Genomic DNA, 14,492 nt, shown 5'->3' on the forward strand with positions numbered 1-14,492 from the left:
ACACACACACACACAGAGCCTTAGAGAATGCAAATAACTCCAAAATAAAGATGTATGTAAAACCACAGAATACATAAATTACAGGATCCTGGTACATTGTGTTTTCACAAGTTTCGATGATAATGGGCGGGCAAAGTCAACAATAAATCACCAAGTTGCTTCCAACACCATTATCTATAGTGGACAGGAATATTAATATTTCTCATAGAGTTCAGATTTACACAAATCTAGGACAGTAGATGCATCTGGGTTTGGAAACTATCCTTCCAGGATTTTGCACTGAACTTCTAGAACTTTCATCCAAGTTCTAGACCAGGTGTTGGGTGCTATAACACAGGCCCAGGTTTCAGATCTTGTAAATATAAGCAGCTGCATTTCTACTTTAAATATTGAAAATGGCAGATTCAGTAAATCTTTACCAAAAGGTCTTTATGAGTGAGGCACACTAAGATTATAATCATCCAAAAACAAATGTTTTGTGCATTTAATAAATAGCATTCTTTCTGGAAGGTGTGTTCATATATATATATACTAAACGTACAAGGCACCTTTTGTGCCCAATTATTCAATTTCATTCACATTAAGGAGTCTGAAGAAATATTTAAGATGTGGATGTTTTGGATTCATCAAACTAACATTGTACTTCGTTAAAAAGTGTTTATCATTGTCTTTTGTGCATGCAAAAAACATTTTTAATCTACAAAAATGGTCAACATTTTAATAATTTATATCATGTGCCACATACGAAACTTTTACCAAGTATCCCATTACCAAGATATTATTAACAGTTGATTTGAAACTTTGAATATAACATACATCAATCCTCCCAGTATTCACCATTACTTAAAATATTGCTAAATTATCTTTTATTAATAACCAAGCAACTATTTAACACTTTGTAAGAGCAAGGTAATAGTTAACCTTGGGAAAATTTGCATGGGTCATGCGAGTTAAATTAAAATGATTTTCAATAAACGAATAAAAGTCACATGAAACCACAACCAATATAAAGCTGTGGTGGAATGGAATGTATCAGTATTACATTTTCAAATTGTTTGGTGTGTTGTACATAGTGCAATGCCACTGAAAAATGATTGCTTTTGAAAAGGGTAACAAAACTTTCTATTGCAAAATATTCATTCATACACTCAGGTCATAAAGATGTGCTCAAAGTGGGAATTTGGAATTTCCAAGATGAGGATATTCCTTGTATTTAATTGCATTAGAAAACAAAGGACTATCCAGAAATATACCTCCAACAATTCATACCTGAGATATGGTAAGCAAAGTGAGACACCTTGCAACAGGTGAGAATCTACAAACACAAAGGTCAGTGACAAAATCCAACCATGTGCCCCAGGAAACAGTAAGCAACACAAATTGCGTCCACAACATAACTCAAGCAGCTGGAAAATGAAATGGTTAATCATGCTATTCCATACAAAGACATATCACTTACGGATTTCTTTGTGATTTGACCATTGAAATGGGCACTCGGAAGCAGTTGTCCTCCTGCATTATATAGCTTATAGAAAGCAATATGAAAAAGAGGTGTATTATGAACAGATATTTTGCTGTTTTATGTACTATCCCTGAAATAAAAGTTCTCTCATAATTATCTGGAATGTAAAGGTAATTTTTTTCTAACTTCATTATCAAAATAGATTAAAAATGGATTATTAGGATGAAAGTATTGGTAAAGCCAAAAGGTGAATTGATAACAAAAAAATTGAAAACTGAGGGGGTTTTGACATTTTTTTGTGAATTATAAATATTCTATATTTTCACTTTTATAATGTGAAAGATTGATGATTTTAAGAAATGTAAAGATTTTTTTTAAATAGAATTTTAACTATAAATGTTGTATCAAAAGAAACTGACATGATTTTGGTTTGCTGAACAATTAAAGGGCCAGGTTTGAAAGAGCACCAAGTTATTAAACATTATTTCTTACTTATAATTTCAACATCATGTGAAACACAATTTTTGAAACATTATTAATGTAAAACAGTTTTTTAATCACAAAATTCACTATATAACTAAGAGTAACAGATTTGAGCAGTTTATTGACTAATGGTACTGCTATTCTTCACCTTGAAATTTATGAACTGACAATAGAGGATATATAAATCGTGGTTAATTTTTTTACACAGTTAAAACAAGAACCTAAATTCCAAAATTATAAAGAAACCAATAACAAACTAAAGACCCTAAATTTTTGCCCAAAGCCATTTAGTTCTTCTGAACTTACACATTCTTGTGAAAATGATGGCAGGTATTTGAACTTTCCAAGTTTTGTGAAATAACTGCAAAATATCAACCAGTGCTATCTAGTCTGATTGAATATTTTCATACACATGCTTCAACTACAGTATTACTCTATATCAATATTACATCAAAAGAAGACATAAATTCACAACAAAGTTTATCATAAACTTTTAAACAAAAAGAAATAATCTGAATCATGATGACAAAAGAATCAAACCAACTTAAAATTTAAACTAGGACATCCCACCATAAAGTTTAAATCTTATCCTGTGCTCATGTACAATATCTAGTACTCGTGTATACCTGTATGATGATGTTCACATAAAGTTCTAGGCATACATCATTTCTGCCATCCTGGACATTTCTTTTGGTATGTATACCAGATTATCGAGATAGGCTGCTAGCTCGTCCACGTTCACGTCATCGTTATTCCGTGCTTCTTGAGCACAAGTCCTTTCACTTGCATTGGTCTGATTTTCCCTTGACTTGCTACTTCTTGTTACTTCTTCCTCAAAGAGAGCCATATTTCTTTGGGCAAAATGTGAGCTGTTGGTTTTTCCTGATAATGTCTGTCCACCATCTTCAAACCATGATGAAGATCCTTCTAACATAGGTGGAGATTGAAAATTTGCATAATGTATCAAGTCCTGACGAAAAGCATCACTTTCATTAACAAACACACCACGATGATTACTCTGTTGTAATGTACGGGTATTCTTTTGTTCTTTTTCTACAGACCTCCACAGTGTTTCCTCCACTCCTGATGTGAGATTTTCATTCGGCTGACAGTGTGAAACAGGACATGTAGATGGCAAGGTACCAGCATCTTCCATGGTTCTGCCATTAGATAATAATTATTTGATGGAAATAAAACTGTATTACACAAAAATGTTCTTGTTAAGAAACTTATTAAAAATTACATGTATGGTGGACACAGAATGTTAAATCAAAAATTAGAAAAACTTTTCACATGTAATTTTTTTCTACTGCTGTTGAGCAACCACAAAATGCTCAATAAAACAGTTAGTATTATGATAATGAAAATTATACTTAACCTTCCCACAACCAGGTATTTTATATTCCCAAGAAGCAGCAACAATTAGGAAATATGAAAAATTGTTTTTTTTTATATATTCTATTGAAGGTCCCAGTGGATTCAGTATGAAAAACCACATAGATCAGTATAGTCCCTGGCGGAAGAAACAGTGGGTACACCACATACTTAGCAAGCACTTATGATAAGGATTATCAGTTCTGTGTACAACCAGTAACAAAACTTAATCCTAACTCGCTACTCTGAATTTAGCAAAGTTCATCACAAACTATTAAGTGCAAAAGTGCTTGTACTAGAATAGTACACAAAAACTGGATAATTACTTTTGTAATAATTTAGTCAAGAATATTCATTTCTAGTACGAGCATTTATAGCCTAAGTATATTTTGAAAGAATTTTCATGTTTGCAAACAATATAAAATGAAGTGTAACTATAAATAAAATTTATCCTTGCAATCAAACCCTTGTTCACTGAATCTATAATTAGCTTTCTCCTTATAATAAGATGTGGACTGGCCCAGTGGGGGATTTCCCACCAGGCCAATCACCATTTTGGGGCAGGCTGTTGGACTTAGAGTTTTATGAAAAATACTAGTTATAATTTAAAAATACCTGATGCAATCAAAATATTTTTTTATTGTAACATTTCTTGTAAAAATCCATATAGCTACAATAAACAAGGAATATGGTCTATACCTGCCCTTATTCCTACTGATAAGAGTTTAAACTTGCCAACATTTATGATCTCCTTTACTTACTAGATATTGCAAAGCAATGTGTATATGTTTAGCATTTTGTTAACATTTCCTGGTGGATTTTAGTGTCACCCCTGTCTGTTGTGCTCTCACCCTTAAAATGCTTAGCCTAATTGCAGGAAATATAGCAGATGTTTTCAAACTCATTAATTAAGGAATCTTCGTGCTGCTTGAGTGGTCTAGTTGAAACATGTAGAGTTTACTTAAATATGATCATACTATCTATTTTATGTTTTATCAAATTGTTTTTGTAAGTCACACTCTTCCATTAAATAGGTTATTATGAACTTAACCACATACTTTCAACATAATATGAAGTCTATGCTTTTAAAGAATTAGTTAATTTGGTTCAGTATTTGTATAACATTTTAGGTTGTTAATTTTTGAAAATTCTGTTGTGAAACATTTAAAAAAAAAACATTAAAAAACACTACCTTTCACCTTATGTTTTTATCATTGTGTTCCTAAAATTAGATAAATGTATCCAAACAGGTATTTTTTCAATAAAACTAATTGTTGTGTCTGTGTTATTCTAATAATGGCATAATAATTTTTTAATAAAATCATTACGAAACAGTTTTTTGAAGAGCCCAGGTCGGTAATACAAGATTTCCATCGAATTTATCAGTGCTCAGTCGACATCAACCACTGTTCACTGAATCTACAACTATCCACCAATATTATAACTTTCTTTAAGCGTGTTCTACTGGCAATCTTATTTTGGATTTCTCCATACAATCAGCCATTCTTCACTGAGAGTACAACCAAGCTTCCTAGCCAGCCTGATGAGCTGGTTGTGGGCAAAAGGGATAGGGAAGATATACTGTGACTGACATATTATTACATTATTCTCCTTTGCTTTCACTCATGGGTCTTAGAATTACTAAGTCCTTGTCTCACATTAACACTGGGGTTGCTTAATTCATTCAGGTCACAAGACTGACTTCCTGGGTTTGCCAGTTCTTGTGAATGATAGCAAAATTAAAATTCGATGACGAGGAACCCACTTTGAGACTAATAATGGTTGGAGAAGGCTTGAATGGGTAATGAAGAAAACTTTAATATAAGTTTAACATAACAGCAAATGTACAACGTTTCGACAAGGTTTTGTCATCATCAGGTACATAATCAGATAGTAAAATTAGTTAAAATAAAAAATAGTAATAAATAATTAATCAGTGTTAGAAGAAGAATGTTGGATGTGGCAGATGAAGTGTGGTTGATGTAGCATATTCTTCTTTGCTCTTATTCATGGGTTCTTAAAATTACCAAACTATATTTTCTAACTTGTTCATGCCATTGTGGGAAAAAAAAAACTTGTAGCTGGAATAATCCTTACTTTTCAACACAATGTCAAATAACTGTTTTAACAATTGCAGTAAGTGTTATATATATATATATATATATATATATATATATATATGTGTGTGTGTGTGTGTGTGTGTGTGTGTGTGTGTGTGTCTTTATACACCAACTGAACATAGAAGACCTTTCATTTACCACCTGTCATTTAATTTTTCTGATGGCTTAGTTTGTATTTCATATTATTTAACTAATGCAAACACAGTATAGCTTAAAATTGTCTTGTATTATATTGTATTTGATTAGTTTGCAGTTCTTTACAAAGGAATTTAAAAAGCAAACAAGAAAGATAAATTTAAATTACTAAAGACATTTCTTTTGAAATATGATAGTGAAATGAAATTACAGTCCTTGTTTTTGTAAGAAGTGGATGTCACATGAATGTCATAGATGTTACTGGTGAACAGATATAGTATATTAGAATTGAAAACAGATACTGTGGGTGTTCACAGGATAAACAATATATATATATTTAATATTTCCTTGCGAGTTTAGACATGACACTTCAAGAACATAGAATGCATGACACAGTTATGATTAACAGCTCAGTGAATGATGTGCCTGAGCTATTGCATTATTTACATACTGTGGTTATGTCCTTACTACTTAGTCTTACAAATAAATAATTATACAACTCCAAATATAAAGATTAAGAAACCCTTTTCACTCTTACTTTCACACAATAAATTACTTAGTGAACATGACACGTAACTTACACAGAGAGATTTATAAATGTCTATTTGCTCACCCACTTGATAACTTTACAAATTCCAGTTTTTGTCTGTACTCACCAATAGATTGTATAGGCTTGGGGGTGAGGGTGGGGGGTAATGTGTTTGTGAATAGTAACAATAGATGAATTAGTAAATATAACATTATAAATTGTCTTTAACTTCGTAATCTTAAATACTGTACTGAAATTGATAATTTAGTATCAAAATATTAATCTCTTACCTTTTCTATGACATCCCACAATTATAAAATATTTAACTCACTAATTAAATATTTCTATTCATTAAATACAGTCACTATCATACAGTATAAAGTTACTGAAAACACTGTATACAACCCAACAGGTAATATGACAGGCATGCTTTTCCTTGTCATTGCTTTAATGTTTACTACATCCTATATTGAGTATTAAATGTGGTCCTGTTACTTTTAAACTCATATGACTTGATTCCAGCATTTTGATCATTAAAAGGTTGCAATAAATAACAGAAAACAACATAACTGATGTGGCAATATCAAACTAGCATACTGCATGTAAAATAATTTATGGGATCTAATATTTTTGTAGAGTGTAACAAGTTAAAAAAATTACTGATGTTTTGAATTAATTCAAAAATTTTTTAAATTTATCTAAAGTAATAGATGCAGACCATTTTTAACACTGATATTGAAATATGTACAAAGTTTATGTATAAACTAGTTGGCTCTCCTATAGCATGCGGTCTACAAATATATTTACACTATAGTGTGCAGTCTACTATCATCATCACAGTTTTAACTTTCATGTATTTACAATTGGTGCCAGTTATTATAAATAACACTTTTAAACTAATAAAGTACAAAATACCATTACATAACATTTTTGGGACAAATATAATTGTAATGAAACAAGTTCCAACAATCAAAACTAACGCAATTATAACCTAAATTTAACGTAGTATTTTGGAACACACAACTAATTATTATTATTTACTGAACAAAAACATGGATAGATATAAATCATTTATCAAGAATATGTGTTTTAGTGAATCATTACAATGGTGATGATGATAGTATCTGTGTAGACCATATGCTATAGTAGCACCAACTAGTTTTTAATTAAAATGTTTTGTTTAGTGATGTATTATTTTACCAAATGTTCCACTGGTTTCCACAATGTCAGTTTATACATGCTTTTGTTGATGAATTATACAATGATAATGAATATTTGAATGAGGGTTTACATTTAATGTGTAATGATATAATATCACAGTTAAAAGTTATCATGTGAGAATCTATTTTGGAAAGAATACTAATTCATACTGTTACATTTAAATATGTATTTTGGTAATCTATTAATGAATTAAAAGGTGAATAGTTTGATAATTAATGAGTTCAACTCATATATGCATAATTATCTACCCAGCATATTAAATATATGTATCAACTACGGAAGGTGAAATGATAATTCAGACTTATGGTTCACATACACATGTTAAGGTTACTTACTGTGTACTATTTAATAATAATTAAAAGTGGTTAAATAGTAATATGAAACAACACCTATTTACACACAAAAAAGAAAAACTTATAAATCATAAAAGCTTTCAGTACAATGTGTTCAGTATACTTTGTTATAACACACCAGCAGTCAGTGTTTCTTAACGTGGGCCATATGGCCCTCAGGGCACTACGCTATGTTTCTAAGAGGCCATATGTGAATGACAGAAAATTAGGGGGCCACAGTAAATTCTGAGTAAGCCACCAAAACTTCACTGCCCAAATAAAATACTTAAAATTGAATCAAAGATTCCCTTCTCCCCATATCCCCCACAGCTCAGAAGTCAAGTTACCAGATGCAACTAGTACTCGAGTAACAATCAAAATTCCGGATTGGGTGGTGGATCCATTTGGAGTGAATACGGTTGATGTTGACATCACATTACAAGAATGTCTCATTGAACTGCAGTGATATAACAGCCCAAGCTAAATTAAAATGTGACAAACATTATTTTGGGATAAGTAGTGAAATAGCTAATAAATTTCCACAGCTCCGGAAGGAGGTAAAGTTGTATTTTATTGCTTTTCCCACATCTTATCTGGTTGAATCTGGTTTTAGTCGAGTGACTTATTTGCTATCAAAAATACGTAACCGCCTTGATGTTGTGAAGAGAGGTGATCTTCGCTTATCACTGACCACACTGCAACCAGACATTCAAAAACTTGTTGTTTGTTTGCTTGCTTGGTTCTTTGTCCAATCATAAATGCAGTATTAAGATCTTGTACAGCAATGAATGAGGACCTTTCAATAGCAGACCTCTCAAGAAGCAGAATGAGATCAACTCAACAAATTACATAAAAAGCAGAAATAAGCTAAAGAAGCATGCTATGGATTATGAACAAATAACTTTCATCCTTAAAAATTGCACATATCCTAGAAGTTGATAGAAGATAGTTTTGTGAATGGTTCATGGCACAGGAGGAACTGGGTGAACACTTCATCAAGGTGTTTAGAACAAACAAGGGAACATTTTACATCAATAATAAAAACACTACCACAACTGCCAATACTGATTCAAAGAAAACAAATAATAGGTTAGAGGAACCAAAGATTAGGGAGCAGATAGTGATGGCTTGATGTGGTCAATTATCTTATCATTGGTCCATGTTTCATCAAAGCACACTGGCTGGAAAAGGCTACCTGCTCTCCTGCAGAAACATATTGACAAAGCAATTATGGATTTGTAAAATATATCCAATGACACATGGTTTCAACAGAATAGTGAACTGGTTCATTAGGATATCAGGTAAAACCTAACAGACAGATCAAGACAATGACATGGCTTGCCCACTATCCGATCTTACACCATCAGACACATCAAACACTTGATGTTTGTCACAAATCCAAGTAACCTGGATGCAGAAAAGCACAAAAGGCACACAACCATAATGTCATAAATGATACAGAACATGAGCCAAAATCTGGATAAAAAAGTAACATTGTGTCAAGATAGCAACATATCAACCAAATGAAAGATAAGGACTTAGAAAAATGATGGCAAGAGAATTTTGTAACACCCTGTAGTTATACTGTATATAGGGATTCAAAAGAAAAAAACAGTGCAACAGTCAAAATATTTGCTTGTTACAGGTGGTGTATGTACACAGTAAAAAACAACTGGCAATTTTTTTAGAAGCATTTGTCATTTAACAATGAATTTTGCTCTATATTTGATAACAGATATAATAAGTACGTATTATACCTTAAACGATGTACTCTTAATCCTTTAAAATAATTTTGAAGGTTATCAAGTTCTTGGTCAACGATATCAGCCATTGTTACCACCAGAACATAATAAATGTCAGGTATTATTCTGCTGTAATGTCAGGAACCTACAACAGAAAAAAATTATTACAATTAATACAAGTTCCAATAAGTTGTCAAAGTTTTATAGATACTGTTTTCATAACATTTTTACAGAGGTAAAGCTATAAGTATTAAACATTAAATAGGTTTATGGGTTTGGTCTACATAAAAATTATCACAAGTTATAAAAATACTATTTCCTTGTGAAACGGCTGTAACAAGTAACTTTACATAATAAATGGGCCAGCACCAATAGTAATAAGTAGAGAAAATTTCAATTTTAATTGACTTGTCAAATTTTAAATATTTACTATATAGTTTCATAGATGTATTACAAGTGGTTTCACAGCAAAATGATACTATCACACAGGTTCACAACTCTAACGGAAAGATAAATTTAAATAATATGAAAGATGTCTATAAACATCCACACTGGGTTAAATATACAAAAACCAATCAAATGTATTGACTTCAGTCAGGGAAACAACAGAATCTTGATTAGCTATTCTGCAACAGCTTAAATCAGCTTCTTTAGCCTGTAATATGCTGATATAGCACTATATAAAACCTGTAAAAACATCCACCGATAAACATGTGACAGAGAAGTAAATTAAAGTAAAAAAGTTTAAAGTATTCTGTAGTGCACTAGTTTAACTATTATAAACAAATAAGCACTACAATTAAAATAAATATAGCTTTATCATATTAAACACAAGGTGAGCAGTTTTGATGGTAATTGGAATCAAACCCAAGATCTACCTCCCAAAAAAAATCAACAAAACTGAGCAAACCTGAAGTAAAAAAAAACAACTTATAAGGCTACAATCAGACAAGTTAGATATAGCCCATTATGTAGCTTTGTGCTTCACAATATAACAGCAATTTTGATTACTTGGATAATTGAAAATAGTAATAATCAGAAACACTACTTTTAATTAGTTGATCATTTTCATGTAAATCTATTTAATCATGATTTCATTCTGTTGGAATAATTAAAAACACTAATTTTGATTGATTTAATCACAGTTTTGATCAACCGATTAACTTACCTGAAACTAAACATTGTAATCACCACTCGTAGGTAATCAATTATATCAAATAAATCACCCAGCTATAATTATCATTTGAGAGATATTCAAGAAACTCACTTGCAGTAGCAGTAACATAGCAATAAGTCTGCTTAAATACAAACAAAATCAAAGTAGATAACCTGGGTTACACTGGCTTGTTTTACTTCTAATCTTTTTTTTGTCTCATTACACTAATGATAATTTCAATTAACAATATGATACTTCAGTAACTTCTGCATTTAAATCTTAAGTCCTATATCAACCAGTCAACTTGATAATAACAGATGTACTACAGTCAACCAGCCAGCTTCCATGACTTTGTAGCTGAGCCCAATCATGTGCTTCAACATTATATTTACCTCTTTCTAAAACTATATACATTCTTATATCTTTGAGACTGCTTCTATTTTTATATGTATGTATATAAACTGTTAGTTTTACTTCAGCAATATCTTATTCTCCATTTTACTAATGCTGTAAGTATCTTGCCATCTTTGACTGCTAAAAATACAAAATTCTATTGGCCACAAGTTTCAGTAAAGAAGTAACTTCCATTATAATTGCATGGCTACTCATATTCTGCATTTTGCTCTCATGATATTAAAATTCAAGTGTCCCTTCCAGTTTGCAGCTGTTTACCCAGGAATAAGGATTTCCAAAATATAATGCCATTCTACTCCTGATATTCACATTTGATATCCAACACTTTTCATTATACCACTCAAACAGGCAACTAACAAGGAGATAATCTAAGCCTCTAACAATCTTTAAGTCTGTATAGCAGAGACAGCTGGTATGTGTATTAAAAACTTTAATTAAAATAAAATACATGAACAATGTTTCAACCTTCTTAGGTCATCTCCAGGTTAAGAAAGACAGTTTGAAACTGACCATTACTGGGCACGTCTTAGGGGCGAGAGAGTATTAAGGTTTTTAATACCCATACCAGCCATCTCTGTAATACATTTTTACTTCAAGTGGGTTTCTCGTCACCATGAATCTTTAAGTCTCTTCTCAAATTTCTTCAAACCAGCTATCTCTACATTATTTCCAACAACTGTTTCTTCCTGTGCTACACGGTCTAAATTTGCACACAGTATTCTTAATAACGTCCTACCAAAGTCTTATAGATGGTTGTGACAACCTTCAACAAGCAAGTTTTAAAATCAATCTCTACACATAGAACCTAGAATCCCATTGGTTCTTTTCACCATAGCTAAATGCTCAGATGAAGGTTTGGATTTTTTATGAATAATTAAACCAAAATTTTATTTTCTCAAAAACACGAATGCTTTTCCACAATATGAAGTATCCTTTTTACAATTTCTACACATTAGGCACATCAACAACGAAACTCATTTTTTATGTTCTTGCCCACTCACTATGACTGACTAAGAAAAACATTTCAACAATTACAGCCCTTTGTAACATAGAACAATAACAAGTACACTTGGAAAATACAACTGAAGCTAGATAAACTGCAAAGATACACAATGAACAACGTAGATAAAAAAAAATATATCCTGAGAAAATTCTTATTTATCACAACCATTTGCTTTTTCATTACTAAGTTTATTTTCTCTCAAATGATTTCTACAACTTTAGGTAAACATTAATGGTGTTATTTTCACCCAATAAAAATCAGATACTTGAATAAAAAATCCATATAAAGTGGTTATGCTAAAAAAAAATCACATTCCAAAAAATCATACTCAGTACTATTTTATTAAATGCAATAATATCTGTGTATCAGCATGGTTAAAGTGCTGACAGATATCTAACTACTAGCATGGTCACTATGCAGTAAGGTTGATGAACCACCAAAATATTAAGGGCTCAGACCCCTAACCTTCTAGACTCAGCTCACTGCAAGTTACTGAGGGTAGACCTACACCTTAAATGTATTTCAGATTAAATAAAATCTTTAAATAAATACCTGATATATGTACTATATAACTCGCATGTGTTAGTGACTAAAACAATTGCTTTAAACAGGGATCTTTGGCTTATCAGTGCTGGAGCTTTATGAATTGAGCCCTATTAATTAAAGTAGCTTCTGTGCTGGAGAACAGTAACAGTACCATCAGAGGATTCATATAATAGTTGTATTTATTTAAATCATTTTCTATCTTTTTAAGTACACTAAACTCATAGACAATAAATTCAAACCTGATCTTTCGTTTCATCTCCACATAAAATACAATGCAGAACATATCTAGACGAAGCCTAGGAAACCATTTTTAGTTTTCCAACAAGTAATGTTTTGTGTAAACTTGGAGATGATAATCCCAACTTCTTGGCAAAGTCAGTTGCTTGTCAGTATTCTCTTTATTTCTTCCTTTCTCTTTGTGAAAATAGTTTGTTTCTGAAGGAAATCTTCACCTAGTGGCCAACTTGCCCAATACACAGTGTGTGATTCCATCCTTTAATGCTCTCCTTGCACACTCATCCTTTAGAAGAGTAAATATTTAAAACTTATCCTTTACTTTCAGGATATTACAAATTCCTCTCTCAATCTTAAGTAAAATGCTGGCATCCACTACTTCCAAAATAACACATTCTATTAATAAAATAAAACTTTCTTCATTGGAGCATTGCCTGTCTTTTCCAAATCTTACAACTGCAACATCCTATCATTTTTTTTTTTAAAGATAGCACAAAGAATCAGAAGCCTTTATCCTTTTCATTCCCAGAAAATCTTGTAAACATCAATAAGATCACTTCTTGCTCTTTTTTTTTTTTAGAGAAGAGATCAACTTATCACTGTAAAATAGCTCTTCCATCCCTGGAATCATTACAGTAGACCCCCTTCTGAACCATTTCTAAAAAGTCAATATTCTTTCTTAGATAATGAGACCAAAACTCTAACAGTATTCCAAATGAAACCTAACTTGTGATCTATACAGAGATAACCTTTGATTCATAATCAGTATATCTATAAAAAAGATCCTAAAATTCTATTAGCTTTATTACTAGAAACAGATCCAAGATCATTTACTTCAGTCATACTATTAGGACGATTCTAGGCTAGTGATCACCTTTCAGGTATTGAGTATAATACCTGCATATCATATTTAAACATTTAAGTAAAAATAATAATTCTATCGATAATTCTTTCCTTAAAAATACTTTAGAATTGTTATTTCCTCATTCTGTAGCATTTATTAAATGTAGTTCACAAAAAAAAAACTGGGAAAAGAAATGCTCTGATAAACTCCAAAGAGTCTCGTGTGTAAACAATGCACATCAATTATTTAATTTTTTTACCTATTCCAAAGCACAAGTTTCTATTTGCTAAGATAATATCATCTTTTGAGAATATAATTCTCAATAATTTGCTTTTCACATAAATCCCTTCTCTGATTTTTGTTAATACTGCCTCTGACCTCACAGCAGGTGATTGAACTACTAACAAAACTCAGCATTCAAAATGGAAACAAGCAAGTTTAAATACCAATGGATAAAGCAGATTATAAACATTTACATCAACGTAAAGTGAACAAAATAGTGAGAAATAATTTATACTTTTGTGGGAAAATGTCAAGACCTAGCTGAACAAGAACAATGAAGTAGAAAATTCACATGACTTAGAAACAAACCACACATACAGGAAACTGTTTATAGTTGGGTTTTTTTGCTATTCTTTTCATTCCTGAAAATGTTTTGTGCCAAGTTATATTTAATTGAGAGTTAAAACATTTTTCTTCTTTGACAAGATTAAAGTAGCAAAAGCAAAATATTCTAGTGACTCAAATGATCAAATCTTTACTTGCTGAACAAAACTGTTAAGCTTACCATATTCAAACAACCCACAAATAAACAAGCCTAATTTATCAAAAATAGAACATATTTATTGAGATCTAAATTTATTTTGACCAAAAATATTGTAAGTAAACATACTAGTA

At 31.3% G+C, this 14,492-nt stretch overlaps 1 protein-coding gene across 2 annotated transcripts in view; it reads right to left on the reverse strand.

The window, feature by feature from the left end:
* Positions 1-2,046: 2,046 nt before the first annotated feature.
* Positions 2,047-14,492, reverse strand: part of LOC106460830 (oxidative stress-responsive serine-rich protein 1-like) — a 15,452-nt gene continuing 3,006 nt past the window's right edge. For both annotated transcript variants that reach the window (XM_013920573.1, XM_022387631.1), the window contains exons 2-3: positions 9,414-9,543; positions 2,047-3,105 (exon numbers count right to left, since the gene is read on the reverse strand). In XM_013920573.1, coding sequence (XP_013776027.1) covers positions 2,598-3,105; positions 9,414-9,487 — 582 coding nt within the window. In that variant the 5' untranslated portion in view covers positions 9,488-9,543 and the 3' untranslated portion in view covers positions 2,047-2,597. The remainder of the gene's footprint in view (positions 3,106-9,413; positions 9,544-14,492) is intronic.

The sequence above is a fragment of the Limulus polyphemus genome, unplaced genomic scaffold (assembly GCF_000517525.1).
Source record: "Limulus polyphemus unplaced genomic scaffold, Limulus_polyphemus-2.1.2 Scaffold844, whole genome shotgun sequence".
NCBI classification, from domain to species: Eukaryota; Metazoa; Arthropoda; class Merostomata; order Xiphosura; family Limulidae; genus Limulus; species Limulus polyphemus.